This window comes from Thamnophis elegans, chromosome 8 (assembly GCF_009769535.1).
Source record: "Thamnophis elegans isolate rThaEle1 chromosome 8, rThaEle1.pri, whole genome shotgun sequence".
Classification (NCBI taxonomy): Eukaryota; Metazoa; Chordata; class Lepidosauria; order Squamata; family Colubridae; genus Thamnophis; species Thamnophis elegans.
This window is the reverse complement of record NC_045548.1, coordinates 23,279,598-23,306,217: the sequence shown is the minus strand read 5'-3', so window position 1 is coordinate 23,306,217 and position 26,620 is coordinate 23,279,598. Positions and strand designations below refer to the sequence as shown.

The window sequence follows — 26,620 nt, the reverse complement described above, 5'->3', positions numbered from 1 at the left end:
TAATTTTAATACTTTGAAGCTTTTGTTAACAGCAGTGGAACTGGCACAAAAATGTTTGTCTCTCTCAGCCAGACACACTATGAAACCCAAAGTAAGATTATGAAGTATTGCGCAGACAGACATATGGCATTCTTGCTTCTCCTTTGTGGTTGGAATCAACACTCAGGGGTGGCTCAGAGTCTGCAATAACTGTGCATACTTTCTGCCTCTGAGTGAGTCAGGAAGCGTCTGTTGTTGTGTGGTTTTAGCTGGCTCACAATACCATGAAATGTCTAGTTTCTAACTGTGGCAAAGTTCAGCAAAGTTTTAAAAACAGCAGGTGTTTTCCACTTTCCTACCAAGGCAAGGTAGCTTCAATAGAAGGTGGTTCAAAATGGGTGAGTCAACTTGGTTTTAAAAAAACCAGTAATAAAAACCCTAAAAGCCCCTTTAACCCTGTCTTTAGAAGCAATGTTGACATAGTTAATATACTGAGTCTAGACAGAAGGATCCTTCTAAAATGCTTCCAATATCTCAGTGGTTGCCACAAAGAAGAGGGAATCAAACTATTCTCCAAGGCACTTGAGGGTAGAACAAGAAGCAATGGGTGGAACTAATCAAGGAGAGAAGCAACTTAGAACTGAGGAGAAATTTCCTGACAGTTTGAACAATTAATCAGTGGAACAGCTTGCCTCCAGAAATTGTGAATGCCCCAACACTGGAAGTATTTAAGAAGTTGTTGGATAGCCATTTGTCTGAAACAGTACAGGGTTTCCTGCCTAGGTTGGACTAGAAGACCTCCAAAGTCCTTTCCAACTCTGCTATTGTATTATTATTGTACTTGCTTGTTGTAGTAAATGGACTTGGCAAATTGCTGCTATCCAAACAACTTCTAATTTAATAAATTTCACTTGTAGGAAAACTGATAGCATTAATCTAATGCAAATATTTTTGTATTTAAATATGCAGTTATATAGATGTAAAAGACACATGTGCTGCCAAGACCTGTCTTGGCCTTTTCTGAATCCTGTTTAAAGTTAAATTAGGTTTTTTTTTAAAAAAGAGATAATACTGGAATAGAGAACATTAACATTAGTCATTTTATCATGAGCAATGATAGGTATTAGCATCAAGTGAATAATATTTGAGGAAAATTGCAAAATCTGATGTTTGAAACTTGCAATGTCATTATGATATTTCTATTTAGGACAAGACATCTTAGAAGCCCATACTATCTACAGTTCCTTAGTACTCTACATCCTGTTTCTCTTTCACCATCTATGCCAGATAACTTCCTAACCAATCAATTTAGGCAAGTGAATATTTTACCTATTATGAGCTACACTGTAGCCCCAAAGGGACTAATTGTAAAAGAAAAGTGAATACTCCTTTTGTAAGTAAAAGGCTGTTAATGGTTTGTTTAGTGACATATATTTCAACAACATGGCTTTTAGTTTTTATGTCAAGAAATAATAAAATGCTTGCATTTCAGAGATGCTGGAATGGTGGCACCCCTGCTAATTCTGTCTTTGTTATTCACTTTTAGCTGTGATATCTCTATGGAATGATAATAAATGAGGTGCTGTCTCAGATTTTTAATGCAGATCGTTAATGCATTTTTTTTGTTACTGCTTGAATGGAAAGAAACGAATAAGGCTGAAGCCTTTTGGTAATTAATGGAAGAAAATCCTAAGCACTGTCACTACTTCTTAAATAGGAATAGAGGATTCATGCTTGATATTCAGTCATGATCAACTGTGCTGTACATCAAATAAATAATCACAAAAATGCTTGCATAAAACACATTGCCAACATCTTGAAATGCTTCTTTATGAAGTCTAGTTTTTACTTAAATGGTAAAGTCTGTGTGCTGAATATGCAGATAAACATTGCTGCTGGGTTTGTATGAATTAATGTTTTCCTGTAAATTAAATGACAGCACAGTGAAAACTTTGTCAGATTGAGTAATATTATTAGAGACCTTCAAAGTTGCTGCACAGGCAACCACATCATCCGTATACAGATATCATCAGGAAAATTCTGAAAGATAGAAGCATCATTTTGATAAGTCTCAGCAGCCCTTAAGAATTCCAATGAAGTTTTGCAGAACTAATTATAACCACAGTGTTTTATAAAAATTGTCACCCTGGGAGAGTGTGAGTTATAATTCTCCTTTAAGCATAAAAACCTGGATGGGTGACTTTGGCCAGTCACTTTCTCTCAGTCCGGGGTCACCTCTCAGGGCTGCTGTTTTGGAACAAAATAAAAGCAGGACCATTATTAAATTGTACAAAATGAAGGTGGGATATAGATCTATTTTCATCTGTGATGCATATAGTAAAATTTGTAGGTTGGAATTTTTTTTCCTCCTTGTTCTTTGCGTTATGGAATAGTTCAGAGTATTCCCTCACTTATATTTTAATGTGCTATAGTCAGACATAGGCTTAATACTACAGAAGAACTGGCTGTAGATCAAAGAGCTATTATACAGCACACCTGGCTGTTCAGTTCCTCTTTCTTAAGGCATGCTCCTCCACAAGTTGACACACATCCATACTCCAGATGAATCCACATCACAGAAATATAAAAAAAAAGGAGTGCTATGTACTAAAGGCACCTGCTCAATTAACAGTTTTATTTCCAGTCTTTTTTGTTGATTGGCTTGGCATGTGTAGTTTTTCCTGTTACTTCATGAGGAAGTCTGGCGTAGCCAAAGATATTAGCTCATCTCACCAAGTAGCCATAATGCAAAGATATCTGATTCCTGTAAAAGGAGGAAATTGTTTGGGCCATTCTGGTTAAGGGTTATAAAGAAATCAAAAGGATGACTGAATTAGTCAGTAATTGAATTGAAAGAAAGTAACTCTAAACTAATGCCATTTAGGGATTATCTCACATGAAAAAAACCTGAATCAATTATCCCAAGTCAGGCTACATATTCTTTTTTTTCTCTATTATGCTGTATTAATTTGAAGTTAAAAAAAATGCCTTACTCATAGTTTAATCTGTTTATTATATTTCTGTCACACCCTTCCTCCAAGGAAATCAAAAACATGAGGAGAGGTGATTGCTGGTGTGAGTGAGAAACAATTACTGTACAGATCAACATGTTTCAGGCTTTAGGTCCTATATAAAACGCAGCATAATTAACTTTGCAAAAGTCATTTATTTAAAACTAGCTGATAATGGCCATTGCCCGGATATTTATTTATCCTAATGCATACATTTGTCCTCAAAAATAAGCCCGGACCAAATGTAATTTCTAATGTTGGATTTTCGCCCTTACCAGAGGGAACACCCTTGCGGAGTACTGTGAAGCCATTACCATGGCAACTCCACTGAACTGTACAATAGAAACCATTTTACGGCAGTACGGTAGAAGCCATTTTAAAGCATAACACGCTTTAACTTAACAGGACCCACCCCGAGGGGTCTGAGAGGTGCATTACCCCCACAGTATTTGTTTTCAGAGAGCAAATCGGTATAAATATTATTTTGTATTACAGAAATGAAGTATGAAACTATAACAAAGTTTAAAACCTAATACATTTTCTATTATATATATCCATGGAATTGTCTTCATCTCATTACATCAGTCCTTTTTATCTAATCAGGCAGGGAAGGCATGTTGTAGACCCCTTCAGCTAAAGAATTCTGACTGGAAGGGTCCAGGAAAAGAGCCTTCTCTGCCCTTGTCTCCACCCTGGAGGTGAGGGGACCCTCCACTCTCCTGGTCTTCTGGAAAGGTATAAATACTCTTGCTCATAGAAACATGAAGCCATTAGCTGGTTAGCACCTCTCTCTACTTTTTAAATCAACTTTCACTCTGATTGTTAATTCATCCTTGCCTTTTAAATTTTATATACTGTTTTTATTGTTTAATATTTTATCTGTCAAGAATCTATCTATCAGAGAGATGAGCCGTTTTAAATTTGATCATAAATAAATAAAAGTTTGTTTAAAGAAATAAAGTGATATTCTATAGAAACATTTGCAAAGCATGATTCCCTGAAGATGCCAGCTTTAATCTTATTTGTCACTTAACATAACTTTCTATCTTGATGGAAAAAATCTGTTTGGAGGGTGAAGTATGTGTTTCTCACAAAATATTCTAGATAAATCTTGCTTATCAAAATGTCACTTTTCTTTGAATATACAATATTACCGATTCCTCATCTTGTATTGCTTACATAAATCTAAACTTGGTTTCAGTTGTTTAACTTTAATGCTTCAAGGGTACTTTGGATTTTTTATTTTTGTATTTATGTTCTTTTCATATCTGTGAGGGAAGGAAAAGAAAAAATAATCAAAAGGAGGAAAAAGGATCTTGTTTATTTATTCTCTGTTAGAAGAATCCTGATTTTAGTCATAAATTGAAGATTGAAAGTTAATACTTCCCCAAATCAACCTTGAAATAGTAGGCCAGCTTGACTCTAATAATTGCATCCATGCAGTTTTTCTTGGTTATATTATGGAATGCTGTTTGCCACCATCTCTTCTGATAACTTGTTTTTTACTTCCTATCCATCCCGTAGCCTAAGAATTTCCCATCCAAGGATTACCAGTCTTTGTACGTTTCTGAAATCAACCAATCCACTATCATAGGTAAAGACAGATTGTTAATTAATCACAAAAGGCAAAAGGCACTCTGATCCATGACTTTAGATTACTGGTACCTCTTCATTTCATCTCTTGTGAATTAAGTTTCAGGATCCATTTTATGTTTTAAAAATAGACCTCTTTCATTCCTCCGTTAGTTTGTTCCACAGCCTAGATTAGAATTTAAGATCTGATACTGCTTTTTCTAGGAACACTCTTCTAAGAAATAGTGTTTGACATTGTGCAATTTTGATCTATTCTTTCACTGATACTGTGTTTCTCCATGAAGAATGTAGGTTCTCTTTATGAAACGATGTATTATCAAAGGCCACACATTTGTTGTTGACTCCGATATGAAGTTTCCTTTTTTCTGTTAAATTGGTAGTTTTAAACTTATGAGGGTATAGAGCAGGGGTGTCAAACTCAAGTCCCAAGGACCAGACTCGGCCCATGGGGTGCTTAGATCTGGCCCGCAGGGCCGCCCTGGAAACAGCAAAGACCAGCCCGCAGTGCCTTTGCCAGTGAAAATGGGGCTCGAGAGGCTGCAGGCAGCCCTCCCACTCCATTTTTGCTGGCAGAAGGTTGCAGGAGGCAATTGCAGCCAAAAACGGAGCTTGGGAGCCATTTTCACCACAGGTGCCCCTGACACGTGATGTTCAGCTGGCCATGCCCTCCCTGGTCACACCCACCCTCCCCCTGAGGTCAAACACAACCCTGATGCGGGCCCTCAATGAAATCAAGTTTGATACTCTAGTTATGATGTAAATAGCTGGCCCTTTATTATCTTGGGGAACACAGAGAACACTGACAAATTAACACTAGATTTATAGAGCAAGGCTTTTTCACAAGAAAATAATTCTGTAGTCTTGTTTCAAAAGTACTGAAATCTGTTTTTTTATTTGGAGAGTTGGATGTTTTGGCATGTTATCTAGGGAGATAGTTGTGTGGCAATTATCTGAAGATGCAGCAACTTTTCCTCATAATCTAAAAGTTTTAGTTAGAAAGATTCAAGCTAGTGCCTTAGGAAAATCATCTTTGTAACAAGTATTTTTGTACTCTTTCTTCAGTACATGTACTCCTCAACGTATTACCACAATTGAGCCCAAATTTATGTTGCTATGTGAGACATTTGTTAAGTGAGCTTTGCCCCATTTTATGACCTTTCTTGCCACAGTTGTTAAATGAATCATTGCAGTTGTTAAGGTAACATGGTTGTTAATGGAATCTGACTTCCCCATTGATTTTGCTTGTCAGGAGATTGTGAAAGTTGAACACATGATCCCAGAATACTGCAAACATCATAAATATGAACTAGTTGCCAAGCATCTGAATTTTGATCACTGACCATTTTGAAATGATTGTGTGAAAACTGGGTATAAGTCACTTTTTCAGAGCCATTGTAACTTTGAAATCACTAAACAAACTGTTTGTAAGTTGAAGACTACCGGTACTTCCTTTATTAGATTCTAAAGAGAAAAATATTAATGGTGGGAAGCATAGTGAATAGAAATGTGTAACTGTGTTGTAGCTTTAGGCCCATGTCAGAAATCTAAAATAGGCTCTAGTTTTTCACAATTCTACTATCATATTTAGATGTAAACTGTTTGTACTTCTTTATTTAAACAAATTTTATATATATTGCCTTTGGTAAGAACTTCGCATGCGTAATCTTTGAGATTATACACTACACTTCTCAGATAGATTGCTTCTCCATCTGTCTTTGACTGTTTTTGTCCACTCTCTTGTGGTTGTTACAAGGACATAGGCTGCCATATATAACCTTCCAAGGAAAACAGGCTGACATGTGTTGTACAGGTTTCTTTTTTCAAAGTAATTTGAATAATAGTATATATATATATATACACACCCACACAACACACACACACACACACACACACATATACATACCAACATTATTGTGAATTTTGAAAATAGATACGGAGTGTATGCATATTATTCTCATTTGCAAAGTTAGAACTTTCAGTATATATTTACAAATTAAATTTTACTAATTCTGACAGATAGTAAATAGAACTTCTTTTTCATTTCTGTACTTATAAATGAAGTAAGTTGTTCTAAAAGGGAAGGCCATCTGTGGATAAAATAAGATTTTAAAACTTGATCTTCCGTGTCCATGTGGATACATCTCAATCTTAATCTTAAAATAGCTTTTGAAAGGGTGGGGTTCATTCTTTCTGCAAAGCATAATGGTCTCAGCCAGATGAAGCATTTCATGGAAGTATATAGCCTGTGGGTGGATCCATGTGGATGGTGTGGATCAAGCACAGCTGTGTTTATCTATGAAATAAGATTTTAAGTCAAGCCCTTGGAAAGATTATTTTTTTAAAAAAATATGCTAGTTTTTAAAGTAGTTATTAATAATATCATTTTTAAAAAAAGCTTTAATGCTGAGTTAATAAAATGCCTAACACGACTTTCATTTTAAATCCTTCTTCCAAACTTATTTCTTCTGGCTTCTGTCTCTAATCCTCAAGCTGTTGCCATCTGTTTACTTGCTCACACCTAATCACATTAAAACTAAAATATTTTTGAAACGATAAAAAGAGGAACAGTCACATTTCTTTCGTTTCTTTTTAAAATGTTTTCTCCTCTTCTTCATTTTATCTAGCCCTGAAATCAACTGTAATGTGTTTGCAAGACTCGAGACATTCCTTAGCACCTGACTAGGCCTCTTACATTAAAACATAAATTTTGAAAAGTAAAAATATTTGTATAACCTCACCTGACTTCCATTTCCCTGGCCATAAGAGAAAGATAGACACTGGTAGATTGAGTTCAGTTTCCCTACAGCTGCCAAAACTTTTTTTCATGTGGTATCTATAGAATTTAAAGACCAGTAGATGGAAATTAATGCCCATGATCAACTGGCAGGAGAAATTTGTATATAGTAGGTTGTGTGTGTGTGTGTGTGTGTGTGAGAGAGAGAGAGAGAGAGAGAGGAGGAGGGGGCAGACAGACAGACGGACAAAGGCGTTCTTTCAGAGCTCACCTTGCCTTTAATGCATGGATGGCTATGGGACATGTGCCAGTGTGGCTGGAGTCACACATCATTTTATGATCTCAGACCCCTTCCTGCCATAGGATAATCCCTTGGTAGTTCCTGATGACACTACTTAAATCTAGTCTATAGGGGTTTGGCCCCTTATAATGTATGCTAGTTTTCTGATTAACTGTAATATAACAAGGAAAAAATGAAATGATTTCAATAACGCTACTGCCTGTTTGAATGCTTGAGAAGTCTGTGATTCGGAAATTCTTTCTATTCAATACTCTCCACCTCCCCCCAACTTGATAGAGATCAATCTCACAAAGCTAAATAAATAAACAACAGTATGTTTTTAAAAAGATGGATGTGGTACTGTGGTAGTCTGTTACAAATCTCTCAGACCTTCATGTAGGATTATTTTTCCACTTTTCCTGTCTTGTAAAAGACAGCATGTTGTTTTAATTCCACCTGTGCTTATTCAAAACTATTCTTTTTGACTTTGTAGAAGAAAAACCATTAGTCTATGGTGCCAAACCCTATACTATACTTTCTGGAGGCCTAAAAAACAGGGACCATTATATAGCTATGCTTGGCACAAATTATGTTAGATTATACTAAGAAAATGACAGCTGTGTGTCTTGATTAGGTGTTTGAATCCAAATCATTTTTATCTGCTGTTTAACGGAATTTAAATGAGGCTGTGCACAGAGATCCACTTTTAATGGCTTAGGGCTCTCATCACATGCGTGTCCATGACCTAGAGAGGACTATATATATTACATACAGAAGTCGTGATTATTTTTTCCAAACTGGAGAGTGGAATTGGTAGGTCGCAGATTCATACATTTCATTTATTTTGTCAAACATGTATAAGATAACAGATAATTTTTATTCGTGTGTGTGTGTGTGTGTGTGTGTGTGTGTGTGTGTGTATGTATAATTTTTTTCACAATTCCACGGAAACACACTTGCGTCTATTATACCCCCCCCCTTTTTTTTAAAAAAAGGCGGAAAGGCAAAAAGATTGCCTCAAAGCTCGGCAGGCAGCCAAACTATCCTTTTAATCTCCCAAAGCGCTTCGTACAAATACCGGCCGGCCGACGGGACGGAAGGCTGCCGCGATCTTTCCCTTAGCAAGCGAAGAGCAGCTGCTGAGTGAACGCCGGGCTTCAGCCGCGCGCCGCCCAGCCGCCGGCGGGGGACACGTGCGAGCATTTCCCAATCGCCAGAGAGCGGGGAGGGAGCCCCGCCAAGGCTCTTCCTAGAGCGGCTCCTGCCATCCCCGAGCTGCCCGGTCGCAGTGACGCACGTCACGTCGGAGCAGACAGGCGGAAGGTAAAAGAGAGGCTGGCGAAGTCTCCGCTGGGCTTTGGCCGAAAGCCAAGCGAGGCGGTTGCGGGCGGGAACTTGGTAAGAGCGACGTCGCCCTCGCTTCACTTTCCCCTCACTCCTTATTCAACCCCCCCCCCAATCTCCCTTAGTGAACAGTAACAGTTGGAAAGACCTTGGAGGTCATCTAGTCCAACCCACTGCTCACGCAGGAGACCTGTACTAGGGATTTGAACTGCCGACCTTTCTGATCGAAGACCTCCCTTCTCCAGCCTTTAAAAAACCCACCTGGGTGGCTCTTAATTCGGGGACCGCGCGGTTTATTCCCCGGCGAGATCGGCCCGCGTTGCCTTGACTTTAGCCCCGCGGTCGGTAGCTTTTAGGGCGGTCGAGAGGCGTCTCGAGGGCTCCGCCTCCGTCCGGGAAGCATGAAAGGCCCCCGAGAAGAAGCATCTCTTCCTCTCCGCCTTCCTTTCCTGTCATCCCCGGCTCCTCGTTCGGGCCCCTGATTCTCCTCCGGGTCAGCGACTCTCGGAAGCCCTACACGGCCGAGTAGCGTCTAAGGCGTGCTGCCGGGCGCGGAGGACGAGAGACGCCGCTGCCTAGTAGGCGAGCGAAGGCTTGAAGTCCGAAGCGATGCTCCTCTGCTCGCCGCAGGGCTCCCGCTCGAGCGGAGAAGCGCCCGAGGATGCCCGCCGAGGAGCTTAACGCTACCACTTTGAAAGATGCTCGGTTGAAAGACCTGCTTTTTCACAGAGGTATTTCTAGCAACCCCGCTCTTTCCTCGCCTGGCCCCCGCTTTGAAATCTCTTCTGAAAGTCTGCTTTTAATTGTCCTGGTGCCTCGGTGCTTCCTTTCGTCCGGTAATCATGTCTCTCTGTAGTTCTGGGCATAGGTCTGGGGCAACGGCAGGGAACACCCCCCCCCCACCTGGGCCCCTAATTCAGAAATGGGCAATGTGGCCTCTCTCCTTATGCTCTGGACTTACTTAACTGGGCATTAAAGCCAGACTGTATGGCCGTCGGCAAGGAACCCAGGGAGAGGTTTCCCAGACTGTCTGGAGGAAAGGATGATCGCTTTAGTCGTCCCTGTTTACAATAAGGGCAGCTGAAAACAAATAATTTATTAAGTAAGTAAATAAATTATAACAATAAATAATAACAACATATTTTAAGATAGTAGGCAGCAACCCACATCAACCATTAGCACCAGTCAATGGCACTTGTGACACATTTTTTAATATTCAGTTGACTGAGTTGTATAAATGAATAAATAAATTATTATCTCTTTTATTAATGAATAAAAGATAATAATAACAATAATAATAACAATGGTATTTGTGATGCATTTTTGAATGTTCAGTTGACTGAGTTTCATGTTTAATGAATAAAGTATATAATATTTCCTCTTTAATGCATGCTGATAGGTGAGAATGCCTATGTATATCAAGGATTTATATTATTATAGACCAATGAGCAGTGCAAAAATGTATTAGAGTAACATCAAAACTGAAGTCTAGAAGAATCATCTTGATTTGTACCTTTGGCCTTTCGTTTATTTACTTTTTTATTTCAGCTTCACTTTTTCTGTTTTCCAAAGGCCACCAGATATTTTAGCAAATCTTTGCAAATATGTGTCTTTTCTAACATAGTTGCTTTAATGAAGAATTATGCAGGATCAGTAAGTTTTTACATTTAAGCTGATGCCCATAATGTTTCCTAGCTGAATGGATCATTGTGAGTTTGATAAAAGAAAAGGAAAGAAAGGACCAAAGCATCTCTTATAATTTGTAAAATAGAATTTGTAAAACCCATTTATTTTGTAACCCAAATTTCCTGGCAGAGATTCTCTCCTCCCCGTCTTGCACTGCAATTAAATAAGTTTTTGTGTATCATGGTAATGTTCAGACAAAAAGAGGAAATGCTTCTTGTAAAAGAAGAAATGCTCTATGTAAAAATATTCAGAGGTCTTGATTTAGTTTAGAAAGCTACACTTTTGGCAGATGCAGAAGTAATGTATTCCATCTATCACTGTATTTCTAGGAAAGCTAAATTAACTACATTAAAGTTACTCATGTCTGTTTCACAATATGCAGGTTGGCTCAACTGTTGAGTTATGAGCCTTTAAATTATTTATATTCGGAAAGCCTTTAGTTCAGAGATAGTACCTTTAAAACTGAAACTTGTCTTCTAGCAGAGAGAGGGCTTACATGATACAGAATCAAAGAGAACATTTTGTACTTTCCTGTCACTAATTAAAAGTATAAGGTCCTGAAGAAAAAATAAAATGATTCAGTTTCCATACAAAGTTCTTGAGCAAAGCAATAGAGATCTATAAGTGGCTGGAGGTAAAATTGTATCTAGCTAAATACAGATTATTGTGAGAAAGTATCTTGTATAGCAGAAAAGGATAAATGATTAGTATATTTTTCTTCAAACTATACATAAAGTTGCTTTAAGCATGTAAATAATTTACAATATAGAAATATGATCTCCTGCACTGTGTTGTCTATTCAAGAAATGTGACTTAGAACATGTGCCCTTATTGAAAATGTGATAGGTTTAACATTTCCACATTTCAGTATTAACCCATTTATACTTTCTCTATTGATAGAGAGGATGTTGACCAATACTCTTTTAAAGGTGTTACTTCTTATTCTTTCCCAAATTATTAGAAACAATTCTGAATGAAAAAATACTTCACTCTGTTTTTACATTTACCAACCCCAACTTATAAGAAAAGAAATGTACTTTTTAATAATATTTTTTTTAGAATTAATTGGAATGTTTTGCATTTAAATTAGACATTCCTCTTGAGAAAATGACAATATTTATGAATTACAGAATTTATTGCAAGAGATGATAATATTCAACATGTTAACAAAATTGTGCATTTTTCCTTTAATTTACCATTGATTAACCATTTTTGTTACATTATTGTTATCTTGGCAATGGTCAAAGATATTTTTGGTTGAAAAAATGGCAGAATTCTAGAATATGTAGGCAAACAAAGGCTTGAATTTTGGAAAAGTTCTGACACATATGAACAAGTATATTATCAGTCATTGATGTGCTTTTGTTCTGTTAATTTTAACAGCTAAATGTGTGATTCTTCAAGATTAATGATGCGACTGGTTTGTCCCAAAGTGCCATAATTTTAATTGATGCTGTAATTGAATCCAAGGCGTGTAAAGCAATTATGTCTTCCAAAAGGAAAACATTTATAATGCCCAGGGGCATTTTTTTAAAAAAATCTTAGTCTTTTTAGGGGCATTGTGACTTTGAAAAAACCACAGTGACTTTCTAGGTTAATTTCTCATCACTGTGATTTCACTGAAATAACAAAACAAACCAATCAAGCAAAGGCAATCCTTGATCATTGGGTTGTTATTGCCTTTAATAAGAGCATTGCACATTAAGGATTGTTTTTCTTAAACCAAATCCTTCTAGTTATTAATCTCCCACTATAAATGATAGCAGAAATACCTGTTGCACGTATGAGTAAAATAGCAATAATAATAGAATATTAGGAATGGTTGTCTTCTGTATCTGTTCTTTTAATTACTAATATTACATACTAATATTGTAATACTTAGCATATTTTTACATAGCCAGAGAGAATCCTTAGACACTATGTAGAAACATTTGCATGAAGATTGTGTTTCTTTGCTTTATAGAATATTTTTAAAAGGTACAATTTAATAAACAGCATGAGAGTATATCAGTTTTGGCCACTTTTGCTATCTCCTTACATAGCATGAGGTATATGATCTGTTGCAATAATAAATAGTATTTTATATCTGTCTCTTTCTTTCTGCTTGAAGGATATGTTTTACAGTCCTATTATTAGCTTACTTGAGTATACTTACCATATACTTTCTAAATGCAATAAGAATTATAGATGTAGATGTTACAATAATTATCCCATTACAGTTAAGCTTTTTATCTTTTATTATGTGCTTGATTTATGTCTGTTTCATTAATTACTGTGTGAGCTAAACTTGATGAAATCATTTCTAAAGAAGGCCTGATTACATTGAATTGTAAGATGTGTACTTATAGATCAAAACTCAAAGCATGGGAGAAATGACTTTTGAAGAGGGGCACATCTCAATGCTGAAGACATAAACAATTCATCTCTGCTATTTCAGTGCTATTTAGTACTTAACTATCCATAACAATTATTTTTCTTCTGCATCTTGGGAATATTTTCATTACTGTGCAGAATATATATTTTTCTTTGGCACATTGTACAATTTATATGTATTTGAAAATTTATTGGGGTTTTGTTAAATGCTGTTTCTTGTTCTGGCTTTAAATGATATCTTTTTCTTTTCCTTACAGCGGAACTAGAGTTTATTCAGATTATCATCATCATAGTGGTGATAACTGTTATGATAGTAGTGATCATCTGCTTGCTGAATCATTATAAGGGGTCAACAGGTCCTTCATCAGTTGTCAGAGCCAAAGCAGGAGGCAAGAGGACTCTTTACAGCCAGTGAGTTTAAATTTTTACATATCATTTTCCTCAGGTACAGGAAGCAATGCTTTTGTATCAGTTTTCTTAATCTTCTTCACTTGGCACACTCCATATGTATTGGGACTTCAGCTCTTGCTTGAATTTCTATCCTCAGTACAATTTGGGGACACCTGGTGGCAAGAGTTAATTTTCTTGCTTGTCAGCTGTTCAGGGCTAAGGAAAGGAAATAATAGCAATAGTCTCTGATGAATCTCCATATTATTTAATAAGTTGGTTTTCACTTTATGCTAATTGATATATCAAAATATGTTGTTATTTGGGAGGTAGGTTTTGTTCCTGGAACTGATGACTAGACTGAAACATGGACAGTATTTATACATTAGTAATGCTTGAAGGTAAGATAAAATCAGCAATACTGATTTCATCTTTAACTCATACTTCATGGTTGTATTGATTCTGTTTCCTTGACAGCTATATATGGAAAGGGTTTTGCCAATGCCTTACATGTACTTTTTAACTTTACAGTTTAGCTTACAGCTCTGGCCTGTACTAACTAGATTAGACTGTATTTAACTTTCCAAGATTATCAAAGATCGGTTAATACTTTTGCTGTCTTTGAAATCAATCAATGTGTACAGTTTTTAAAAAGGGTTTGTTTGCAATATCATTCTTAGACCCATAAGACTTGGGACAGGCATTCTGAGGTTCCTCTATAGGTGAACTAATTAATTGGAGAGAAAAGCAAGTTTTATCCATAATTGAGGCTTTATTTTTAATCTCAATCCAAATAAGAATTTGTCTTCTGTGAATAGAGGCTGTGTGCCTAATGAACAAAGAAATATGTTCACTGTTGCTAAAAACAAAAATGGAAATGACACCATATAGGAAATAGAAGAAATGTTGCCTTTTTGTTTTACTGACCTGCTTTGTTTTTTTTTAAACAAAGCAGATGTTTTTTAAAAACAAAGCAGAAGTAGATAAAACAAAAAGGCAGAAATACATTGTTTTGACTGCTCTTTCAATTAATTAAGAAACTCTTGCAAAGGTTAGAGAAAGGCTAGTTTATTCCCCTCTGGAAAACATCTTGATGCAGGAAAAATAGGTTGAGCAGACATAATTGTTTCCTTAAAAAACAAATCTTTAAAATTAAGGACATCTGCTTTCATTTTAATGATTGTGTGTGGTTTCATGTGCTGTGTGTGTGTTTATTTTAGGCCACTGCAGCAATCTACTTTCAGAGGGGAAAATAATAATTGGGACACAGATGGCTCCTAGTGCCTGACAGCTAGACCTTAAAGAACCTGCATCTTTTCCTGGGCTTGCAGAGAAGAAAATGACATGTTTAGTTTAGGGGGGTTACCATGCACACTTCCAAAAATCTGTTTCCTTTTTAATTTTGCATAGGCCTTTAATCTTATTGATTAAATTATATACTTCCCAGAGTCCATCTTTAAGTTAAATGGGCAGTTAAGAAATAAAAAATAAGTAACTAAGTAAGTAAGTAAATAAATGAATAATTAATGGCAGTGCAGATTGTATTATTAAATTTAGAAAATTTGGCAGGTGAATAATGCTTAAGGCTACTGCAAACTTTTCAGCTACGGAAACTTAAATGCAAACTTTTTTAAAATTTTTAATGGATTCATATTTGAAATAAAGCATTCCCTTAGATTCAGCTAGGGCATGACATTGATTTCCTGACAGTTAGAACAATTAATCAGTGGAATAGCTTGCCTCCAGAAGTTGTGAATGCCCCAACACTGGAAGTCTTTAAGAAGATGTTGGATAGCCATTTGTCTGAAACGGTATAGGGTTTCCTGCCTAGGCAGGGGGTTGGACTAAAAGACCTCCAAGGTCCCTTCTAACTCTGCTATTGTATTGTATTGTATTTTTTTTAAAGGAAAAATCAGGTTTATGAATAGCTAAAATGCATATCTTTTCCTCCTACCCCATAAATTCATAATTTGTTACAAGAGAACTAGCTGTATTGTGAAAAGCTTATAGCAGGCCACCTTGAATAAATCACCTTGTGAAGAAGCTGCCCTATGTGATTGCAAACTATTAGTCCATTTAGATTCATTGTGGCTTTGTACAGTAGAATTTCAGAGTTCTCGTGATATTAGATCAGAGTTTCCCAACTTTGGCAACTTTAAGAAGTTTGGACTTCAACTCCCAGAATTTCCCAGTCAACATTCTGACTAGAAAAATTCTGGCTTTTGAGATGAGGTCCACGCTTCATAAATTTAACAAGATTGAGAAATACTGCATTAGATGATGGGATAGAGAAGTAGTAATAAATAAGTAGCAATAATGTATATTCCCTTTGTTACAACTTTAGCCATTATATAGCATTATAAGAGACCCAATTTGATATAGTAGTTAAAGTATCAGGTTACAAACCTGGAAACAGCAAGCTCTAGTCCCATCTTATACACAGCCAGCTGGGTGACCTTGGGCCAATCACTTTCAGTCCTAGTAAGGAGGCAATGGCAAACCACTTCTGAAAACCTTACAGAGAAAAATGCAAGAACTTGTTCTCCAAGGAACAAACATGACAAAAAAGGATATATATTCTCATTGTTTAAGAAAACAGACAACATAAAATTCTAATCTTGGAAAAATATTCTCCCAGTCTTTTCAGGTTTTTTTTTCCATGTTTTCAGCACTTCACTTTCATTTCTAATTTCTTGTGTTTATGTGATTCTATATTTTTTTTTCCTGAATGTGTGAAATAGAACTTTTCTCAGACTATGTGCTTAGAATACCTTGTCCATTTTAATGCATTATGAACGTACACTTCAAAGAAATATTTTTAAAGAAATAAAATGGGTCTCTCCTCTGCCTCAAGGGAGAATTAGACAGTATCTAGGACAAAAGATTTTGGTGTGCAACAGTAATGTTTGGTATTTAAGACCTCTTGCTGCCACCTAGGGATAACATTAAAAATAATACTCTTAACCATTTATTGGTGAATGCAACAAAACTATATATTACAGTGAATATATTTTTCACACATATACACCATTTTTAAAGACTGATGAAAGAATCCAGCATTTACAAATATTAATGCTGAGCAAAGATATGTGCTTCATTGGTGCAGGAAAACTTTATGATAGGTTGTATACAAATTTCCATCGATGAACCATGCCCATTTTTGTTTGTGATTCAAAAGCTTTAACCTATAAATACTCATATATGAAATTGGCATTCATCTCTATTTTAGTCCAATTACATCATATGTCTGTTTAACAGATGAACTGTTGAATGAATATTTATAATCCTGTGTAGTGTAGACTTGTACAGTGCGCCAGAAGTACAACTTGCTTTATTTCTGAGAAATTTTTACAAATGGAAATTTTAATTCTGAAGAGCAATTATCTGTATGAGTAACCTTGACGAATAGTAGTGAGTGAAGAAAATCTCCATCCAAAGGAAATAGTGAAGGAGATAACTCTTATTTGATCACAGATTATTTGTTTGGCCATGAATGACAAATTGCATCCAGCAGCTGCATTCTGGCATGTTCTATATACCAACACTTAATTATAAGGGACAATTAATTGGTGGAAGTCTGTTCCCACCTATTTTTATTTCTGTACTCTATAAAATTGTGTTTAGTTGAATGTTTCAGTTGTCACTGTGTTTCACTATTAAATAAATGGTTTTTAGCAAATATGTTTGATTTAGTGAACATCTTAAATCAATTTCTAAATCTCATATTAGTGATTTTGGTGGCCAAATCGTGCTTTTCATTTTGTTCATGAATGACTTATTTATATAGTGGTTTAGGCAGAAGTAGTAATATTTTAACCAATTATAATCCAATACAGACAGCATTAACAGTTTTTTATTTGTACTAAATTATACTAAATTTAGTTAAATTAAAAAATCCATTGGCTCCAAATTCCCAAATTCTTTTATATTATCCATGTCCCCCCTTTTTACTAAAACTCACACTGATACACTTAATGATCTTTGCCACCTGCTGCTTTGACTGACATGACAGTAGCGTCCTGCTGTTTTCAGGAGGGCTTGTATTTTGTATGCACATTAGGTTTCACATGAGACAGAGCACAGAGTGTTAACTAATAAGGGAAACAAGGCACGTTTACTTTTACAGGCAATAACATTGATGTTATGAGGAAAGCAGACATCACTAGAACAACATTTTCCAGCGTTTATCTAGAACAAACATATAATGTGCACTTTGAATTTGCAACAGAGCTATGTAATGCTTTGCCTGCAAAGGGAAAAATAATGTGCTGGATTGTGCATGATTGTACACATAGCACCAATAAGAACATGACTTTTCCCAAGTCCCACTCTCAACAGAGAGTAGAGTGATGACGTTACCTAGTTTGGATAATGAAATGTCTGCAAGAAAACAACCAAGCTTAGGGAGCACCAAGGACCCCTCATTTCAACCATGAACTACAAATAGTCTCCATATAAACTTGAATTCTTTTTCATGTTATTTATTTATAACATTTATTTGCCACCCACCTGGACATTCATGGTATTTCTAGTACTATAAGCCCAATAACTGAACAACCATCACATTTATAATAATTACATTTATAATAATTAACCACAATTTTATTCCAACTGATTATAATTAATTGGATTCAGATTCTAGATGAAGAGAGTACATTAACAAAGTGTTGTGTATATGGAAGCAAATTCTTATTTGTATACATTTTTCATGAGGGTAATTTTGTTAATTGTATTAGTGTTGGAATGTTTGACAGTTTGTAGCAAGTTTATGGATTCAGGAAATGGGGTCTTAACTCAAAGTTTCTTCAGCCAAATAAACATTAAGTGAAGATGCTGCATTAAGATATTCTGTAGAATGAAGCACTTGCTTCAGTACTTTCTTGGTGGTGGATACAAAGATTAAATCTCCTTTATTTAAAGTAAAATTATGTTCTCGTTTAACATGTAAATAGCTTAAAACATTTGACTATTTTCTGACTGCATGATAGTTATACAGAAACCTGAGATGTAAATTAAATAAGAGATGAGAGTATAAAATACGATGAGATTTTTTTTGTATAGATTGAGTTTTCATTGTAACTGGATCAGAAATGTTGCATGATGATCAACATGTTACATATGAAATTCTTGTTATTGCTGACATCACCCACCTCACCTTCTTACTGTTTTCTTTAGGCTTTTTTTAGTTGCTTAACTTTTAGAAAAACAAAATTCCAGAAACATACTCTAAGAAGAGACAAGGGCCGACTCCACTTACATTTAATACTTTAACAATCATGACCTACCAATACACTTTTGATACAATTCCCAAACATTATGTCCATCTGTTCTCATCTCATGAGTGATACAGATTAGCAGTGCAAGTTTTAAAGTAATATATTTTGTTTTATTTTGCCTCAATCAAGGTAAACCACAAAATGCAAAAAATCTGTTAGACTTAGTTCAATGACAGCCAGATGATAGTACTGACTTGAGAGAATGGTTATAGATGCAGGATAGGAATTAGCAGTGGGGACTGCTAGTTATAGATTGATATACTTTCAGTAGAGAGCACTTCAACTTGGCAGTGGAGAAAGATCTATAGCCCTATTTAAAAAGAGACTGTTTTGTGAGCATATATGTGTATTTGAGGGATAAGTTGCAAGAGTAGTATAATTTAAGTATATGATGCTAAATGAGATGATATCAAAATTTTATGCAAAGTAGATCACTGGAACTGAACCTAGCATGGAGGAATCAGTGAATATTATTGCCTTGTCTCTCATGATTGAGCAGGCAGTCCTCGGGATCTTCAATGAAGCTTTGGAAGATCTTATTCTCATTATCTTTATGACGTAATACTGTGCCCAAGCCTACAGTTACACTGTAGGTTCCACATTACATGGAAAAATTCATACATAGAGGAATTGCTACAGTTGTCCTGAAACCTGTCGTAATTATTCATTAATGATGATTGTTTAATGAAGATATTGCACAGCAGAATTTCCTTTCCAATCACATTGGAAGGGAGGGATCTCTGTTCTAAAGTAGTATTATAATCTAGGTTTATAAAGGAAACTTTTCTTCTTCTTCTGTGAAGCAGCATTCCCACAGGGATTAGATCAGCATCAATCCTATGGCATTTAGGACAGTCATTGAGACCCAACTATTCTAGGAGGTATTTATGGACTGCTTAGAAAAATGAAATTCATTCTCATTCTCTCTCTCTCTCTCTCTCTCTCTCTCTCTCTCTCTCTCTCTCTCTCTCTCTCTCTCTCTCTCTCTCTCTCTCTGTGTGTGTGTGTCTGTGTTTCTGTGTGTGTGTCTTACACACACACATTAAATGATGCTTTATCTTATTTCTTGGTTAAATTATGTTATACTTTATATTTTGTTACTCTATTTGGGGATTGGAATGTACAGTGTTTATAGTCAGTTGCCACTGAATTATGTTATGAGCTTGAATAAGAAATAAAATTGAAGTATATACCCTGTTCTCTGAAAATAAGACCTCCCTGGTCAATAAGACCAGTCGGGTTAGGGTTAGGGTGCATGCGCTAAAATAAGCCTTCCCCGGAAAATAAGTCCTTCCTGAAAATATTGCCATACAGCAGCAACCATGAGGTGACATGGTAGATTTAGCATCACAGGGCTTAGATCAAAAAACAGTCACCACAGTGTTTATGGAGATTCTCAGTCATCCAGGTCATGGTTGTTCCAAGATGTTTTTCAAGAGGCAACTGGCCTTTCTGGTTTTCTTTGAAGATCTTTTGCTTCTCATCCTTCTTCAGGATGAAGCTTCAGGAAGCTTCTTCAGAAGCTTCTTCAGCTTCATCTTCCCCACTATCCAGTCAGAGCTGAAGAAGCTCACTGGATGAGAAGTGAAACATCTTCAAAGAAAAAACAAAGTCCAGTTGCCTCTTGAAAAAGCATCTTTGGGACAGTCTCCACAGAATAATCCCCAAGCTATTATGCCACAAAGTATGAAAATTCCAGTAACGTTCATACTCTAAGAAGTTACAAGGGCCAACTCCACTTACATTTAATAGTGTAACAAACATGACCTGACAATACGTTTTTAATGCCATCCCCATGACATTACATCTGAAATGCGTATGCTTCAGTAGAAATTGTGCAGTGTAATGTTGAAGTTTAGGTACAGTTGTAATTCATGATGGTCATAAAGCAAGTCACCAGACATGATTTTATGCTATTTAATGCAGCAGTCAAATGAACATGATAGTAATTAAACAAATCCATTGATCAGTATGGGGCAGTTTTTTCTGGAAAGCAGAAATAAGCATTGGTTTCCAGAAAAAGTGTCATAAATTGTGGTCACATGAGCACAGGATGCTGCAAATGGGTGTAAATGCAGGCAAGGCATCCAAAATGTGGTCATGTGGGTGGTAAGTTGAGGACTACCTGTAAAACGCGTAAGTAGCATGTAGGTCTTAAATGGTGAAGCTTTTCTTTTTTTTTCTTTGTGTCCTAGGAGAGGTGTCTGTGGCCTTCTGACAGTTCATCTTCTCGACAAGGACCTTCAGAGGTAAGCCTCAGAAAGGAGCACCAGAGGTTCCCTATTTTGAAATTTCAGTTATTTGATTTTCTAATGGGGAGGGGAGGGAAGCAATGTAGTAAGGAAGTCACATGTGGCATTGTGGCAATTATGTTGCTGCTCTTGACTATAATCATATAGATTTCAGAATTAAAAAGCATTGAAGAAGGAAGAGAAATTAGAATAGAATAGAATAGAATAGAATAGAATAGAATAGAATAACAGAGTTGGAAGGGATCTTGAAAGCCTTCTAATCCAACCTCCTGCTTGGGCAGCAAACCCTACACCACTTCAGACAAATGGATATCTAACATCTTCTTTAAAACATCCAGTATTGGAACATTCACAATTTCTCGAGACAAGTTGTTCCATCGATTAATGGTTCTGTCAGGAAACTTCTCCTTAGTTCTAAGTTGCTTCTCTCCTTAATTAGTTTCCACCCATTGCTTCTTATCCTACCCTCAGGTGCTTTGGAGAATAGTTTGACTCCCTCTTCTTTGTGGCAGCCCCTGAGATATCAGAACACTGTTATCATGTCTCCTCTAGTTTTAGCCTCCAGGCCCCTAATCATCTTTGGTTCCTTATGAGATCTTATACTGCTTTACAAAATTATCTAAAATCAGAACAATTCCTTAAGAAAGCATATTCCAGTGTAATCTCCCAAGTACTTTCCATAGTATTTGTCAATATAGTATCACAGGGAAACTGAAGCTAAAGTAAATGTGCAACTACAACAATCAATTTCCTCTGAAATTGTTTCAACACCAAATTGGATTTTTAAAAATGTATTTGTGTGTATGTGTCTGTGCATCCAAATTTTGTGTGCATTTCTGAATATTTTTTAGGTTTGACTATACTGATTGCTTTACATTGCAGATAATGTATGCCCCACGTTCCAGGGACAGATTTACCGCTCCATCTTTTCTGCAGCGAGAACATTTCAGTCGCTTCCAGCCAACTTATCCCTATGTACAGCACGAGATTGATCTGCCTCCTACAATCTCTCTTTCTGATGGTGAAGAGCCACCACCATACCAAGGGCCCTGCACTCTGCAGCTTCGGGATCCAGAACAACAGATGGAACTTAACAGAGAATCCGTGAGGGCACCACCAAACAGAACTATATTTGACAGCGACTTGATAGATGTTTCAGTATACAATGCGGGCCCTTGCCCACCAAGCAGCAATTCGGGAATAAGTGCAACCAATTATAGCAGTAATGGAAGGATGGAAGGACCACCCCCAACCTACAGTGAGGTCATGGGGCATTATCCGGGTTCCTCTTTTTTCCATCACCAGCAAAGCAACACGCCTTCTTCATCACAGAGGGGGAGCAGACTTCAGTTTCAGCAGAACAATTCAGAGAGCACAATAGTCCCTATTGAAAACAAAGACAGGAAACCAGGAAACTTTGTCTAGTTTCTTTTTCCATGTGCACTTGGTAAGAGACAGGAGAATCAAACAGGAGCATAAGGGAAGCTTCTATGCCCCTGTGCACAATGTTGTTAAAGTTTCATGTGACACAATTTAGTCAAAACCAAACGTACAAAGCTGTTCTTTATTTCCGATTCCTTTAAGGGGAATTGCATGAAAATTGTTTTGACATAATTGCAACCTTCCATTCAGTTTGGCCATGAGCAGTGTTTTTTTAAAAATATATTATTTTTTTAATAACATATTTGAATTATTTAATTTTAAGAAGTAACTTAGGCACAAAAACATGCCTCGATTGGCCTGTTTTATAGTAAGTTAAAGGCTGAAAGAGGAGAGTAAGAAAGATAAATGGGGGCAAAATTGGCCAGTTGCTTTCTCCCCCTTCTCCCAGAATATATGATTTCTTTTTTTCCTGTTTCCACATTTATGTTGTGTGCAATTTTTTTTAGGAAAAAACCCTAAATGAATACAAGGAATTAATTTGTGTTGTGATACTAGTGTGTTAAATTTGCACTATCTTTCATGTTTTAAATATCTATGAGGGAACTTTTACCTATAAGGTTCTTCTATAAGGTGTCTTTTTACCTTTTCATTATTAACCCCCATGACTTTGCCCAGGCCTCTGTTGATGATCCCCATTTTGGGGCATACAGATTTAAATAGGTTTCTTATCACTCTACATAACAGAGAATAAATGATAGAAGACATTTTAACATGTTACTGTTTGCAATAATTTTGCATTCAAATAGGGTATCAGCAAATGTCTTAGAAATTTTGTAGATGGAAGAAAGCAAATGTGAAAATACAGAAGCACCTTCTTTTGGTGATTTTTAGCTATAAGCCATTTGTTTCACTAGAACAGATTAAATGCCACATTTACTTTTTTTTTGTAATTACAGCTATAGCTTAACTGCTTGTCACCCTTTTTTTTTTTACACAATTCAGTGTCAGTAGTACTTAAAGCTTTTGCAAATTTTTACCTTCAGTGTAGTCCATAATATATTCAGTCATATAGCCTTACTTACATCATACAATAAATGATTTTAAAAGTACAACACGTATTCTGCTGTTAAATTATAATTACGTTGTTTAATATTACTTTTTTGTGTTTTACTTTCTAAAGAGAGTGATCTGTTATCAGTCAGCATTTCTTATCTGATAATGTGGGAATAATTGATTGCAGAATACTACCAGGAACTGCTTCAGAGTATTAACAGGTTTTACAATTGGTTAATGTTGTTCTGAATCAAACTGATTTTAAATCTATTGTGCAAGCAATCACATAATGTTTTAGATCTTTTTTTCTTAATTGAAATTTCTTATCCTCTTAAATGCCACTTTAGGACTGCTCCAGTTTTTACACTTGGACTCTAAAGTATTCCAGCAATTTTGATCTGTTTTGGAATCCTCAGTTATTGGCTTTTATGCTGATTATGTGTTTTTAGTAAATTGAAAGAGTTTTGAACAAAATGATTTTCTATTCAAAAGCACAGCTAAAGCACAACAGGCACTTCAAATATGGTGAGCAAATGAATTTTAAAAGAAAACAAAAGAAAATCTATAGAGTTCTGATATTCTGGGCAAAATTGCAATTGCACACAAGTTTCCTTCAAATTTCTCTTTTCTATGGTTTTTATAGGCAACATTTTCCTAATTGAAATAGTCTAACAAGTACAGCATTATAATAATGTACTGTACTGATAACCTTTGTTCTGTTTTCAGAATTTTTTTTCTCTTTTCGGAGGACTTCGAAGTAAATTAGATTGAAATCTAGAATCTGAACTCAGTTTCTGATCTATGCAGAGTTTTTAATGCCAAAATAGCATGTGTGGTGGATGTGTGTTTTAATTCCATCTCTGTCTGGAAGCTTTCATAAATCTTAAAGTGGCTCCTGAACTCAATGATTAACTTGAAAAAATCCTTAAACAACAATTCTGTTGTAAGGATAGAATGCTATGTTTGTAATTGGGTAGAATCTTGTTTATGTCCTGATTATGTAGCCATGATTTAGAAGCTATTTTTTCGATCCTTGTAATTTCTGCTGATTCACATATCTGTCATGTGATAACTGTAAAAACTCTGTGATATTTATGTGAAACAGCCATTACAAGTTGGCATCGTCAGGTTCTCATATTTGGTAAACATTGTTTCTTTCAATGGATGTGAATTTTTTTGATATTATTTGGTGTTGCCCATTTAAAAATGAAAGACTGAAATTCAGTGACTATTTTTGAAACCCTGATTTCCAAATGAAATTTCTCTGAACTAAAACTTAGAATGACATAGTCATATATGACATATTTTAAATTATAACTTTGGTTAGCCAAGGCAGCAAAAGAGCAAAACTCATATTAATACAGTTTATAGTTATAAAAAATTCATTGTATGAATGGATAATTAAGTCAACCCTACTTTTTGACTTTGGAAGTTGTCAGTCTTAACTGGAAACTCTTGAATATGTAGATGGAAGTGGGTATAATGATTAAATGCTTGAAATTGAATTTTATGTACTATTTATTCAAAATGATATTTCATAAAAGTCATTTTATTTGATGTTAAACCCAATATTAATTTAAGCACTGACATAATTTTTAGATTACTAGAAAACTCGCTCAAACTGCTAAGCTCTATTCCCCCCCCCCCCAATGTTTTACTATTTTGGTCCCATTATTGCTGAAAGCTCTAGATAGTTCTTGTATTAGGATTCAAAATTGGCTACAATGTGTAGGAACTGATGCTTAATTTAGAAATGAGCCTTTCCTTGTGCAATGTAATTCCTGGAACTTACTTTAAATAATGCCATTTTTGGAACAGTGCCATAATAATCTCAGTAGGTTGATTGATGTTTCTTTTGTTCCCTTTTTCCTTCCAACTCTTTTTGAACAGGCACCTCTGTATTATCTTCTCTTACTACTGTCATATTTATATTTTCTAGAAATGTTGTTTAAAAGCTTTAATTCAAATACATATGAACGCAGTCTGTTAGGAGTTAGAATAGCAATTAATGGGAGCTTAGAAATATGTTAATTCTAGAGTGTTGCTCTTCAAATGATATTTCATAGGGCAACTATTTTTAATGAGATAGTTAATAAGTGGGAAGTATTTGGGGCTTTTAAAGTTCCAAATTATTTGTCTTTTTTAATGGTGAAAATGCTGTCAGCTTAAACTGGAACTGAGTATTTTGGGCTTTTGGGATCCAGATGAAATGTTATGGAAGGATCAGTTGTAGTGATAAGTCTTATGAAAACATTTTGTAAGGCGGAGTATCAAATGGCAACCTCCCTATGTCAATATTTATCTTACTAAAAGCTGACTAAAAGTTGTTACAGTAGGAAAGCCATACTTTTCTTCAACCTGGCAGTCAAAATAGAGTAGTATTGTCCGTTTTATGACCCTTTCAAATTGATTGTCTGTCTGTCTGTCTGATAATGGGTTGGCCTTGTCCAGGAGCTAGCAATGCATAACATGCAAGCCACATCTACATGATACAATATTGTAATAAAGTTAATTTCATGTTTTGCATTTTTTTCAAAAGGAGCATTTATAGACAAACCCAGCAGTTATTCAAAATGTATGTAATTAGTAATTTTATACCTATATATGCAAGCATAATTAATCCCAACTTTTGAAAAATGCAGTCCATAAAATTTTATTTTGATACCTAATTACAGCTCTCAACCACCTAAATATCAAATGTTATAAATAAGTTGTGTATGTGTGTAATGTAACTCTTTTTTTGTTTTACTTAGGTCATCTTTTAATTAAGATAGAGGGTCGTGCTATTTATTTCAGGTTAGAATCCAGTTAGTTATTCTTATCATTTTTTACGCCATTAAAAAAAACTAATATAAGTTCTCTGTATTAAAGAATGAAGCACACACAGGGATAGTAACATAATTATATAAGCATCTCTTAATTAAAATATCATTATTTCATCTGTTCTGAGACCTTTCTTAAGAAAGTATTCGCTTCATGTACAACATAGTGGTTAGGGTCTCAGAAGTCTAGCTGTAACCTCAAAGTTCTCCACTTGCCAAAAAAGTTATATAGAAATAAATGGCTTTAATCTACATTTAAATCACACAATTAAAGTTTATCTCCTCCACTTTTTTCTCCCTTTTTCAGATTACTTGTAGCAATTTGTCTATGACTATGCAACAATGAGTCCTGTGGTTTCTTTTGATATATTGTAACCACATATAGGCTTACAACCTAAATGTTCTAAATTAAGTCTCATTAACTCAATTTGTCATCCTATATGTGCA

At 35.6% G+C, this 26,620-nt stretch overlaps 1 protein-coding gene and 1 long non-coding RNA gene across 2 annotated transcripts in view; one reads left to right on the top strand and one right to left on the bottom strand.

The window, feature by feature from the left end:
* LDLRAD4 (low density lipoprotein receptor class A domain containing 4) overlaps nucleotides 1-26,177 on the top strand; it is a 296,905-nt gene extending 270,728 nt beyond the window's left edge. The window contains 4 exon segments of the mRNA XM_032223037.1: nucleotides 13,258-13,350; nucleotides 13,353-13,411; nucleotides 20,859-20,912; nucleotides 21,798-26,177. Coding sequence (XP_032078928.1) covers nucleotides 13,258-13,350; nucleotides 13,353-13,411; nucleotides 20,859-20,912; nucleotides 21,798-22,340 — 749 coding nt within the window. The 3' untranslated portion in view covers nucleotides 22,341-26,177.
* On the bottom strand, nucleotides 6,571-9,597 carry LOC116512508. The gene is made up of 3 exons (XR_004255889.1): nucleotides 9,203-9,597; nucleotides 7,322-7,416; nucleotides 6,571-6,876 (listed from the first exon to the last, which is right to left on the bottom strand). It is a non-coding gene; the product is annotated as an uncharacterized LOC116512508 (long non-coding RNA).
* Nucleotides 26,178-26,620: the final 443 nt, after the last annotated feature.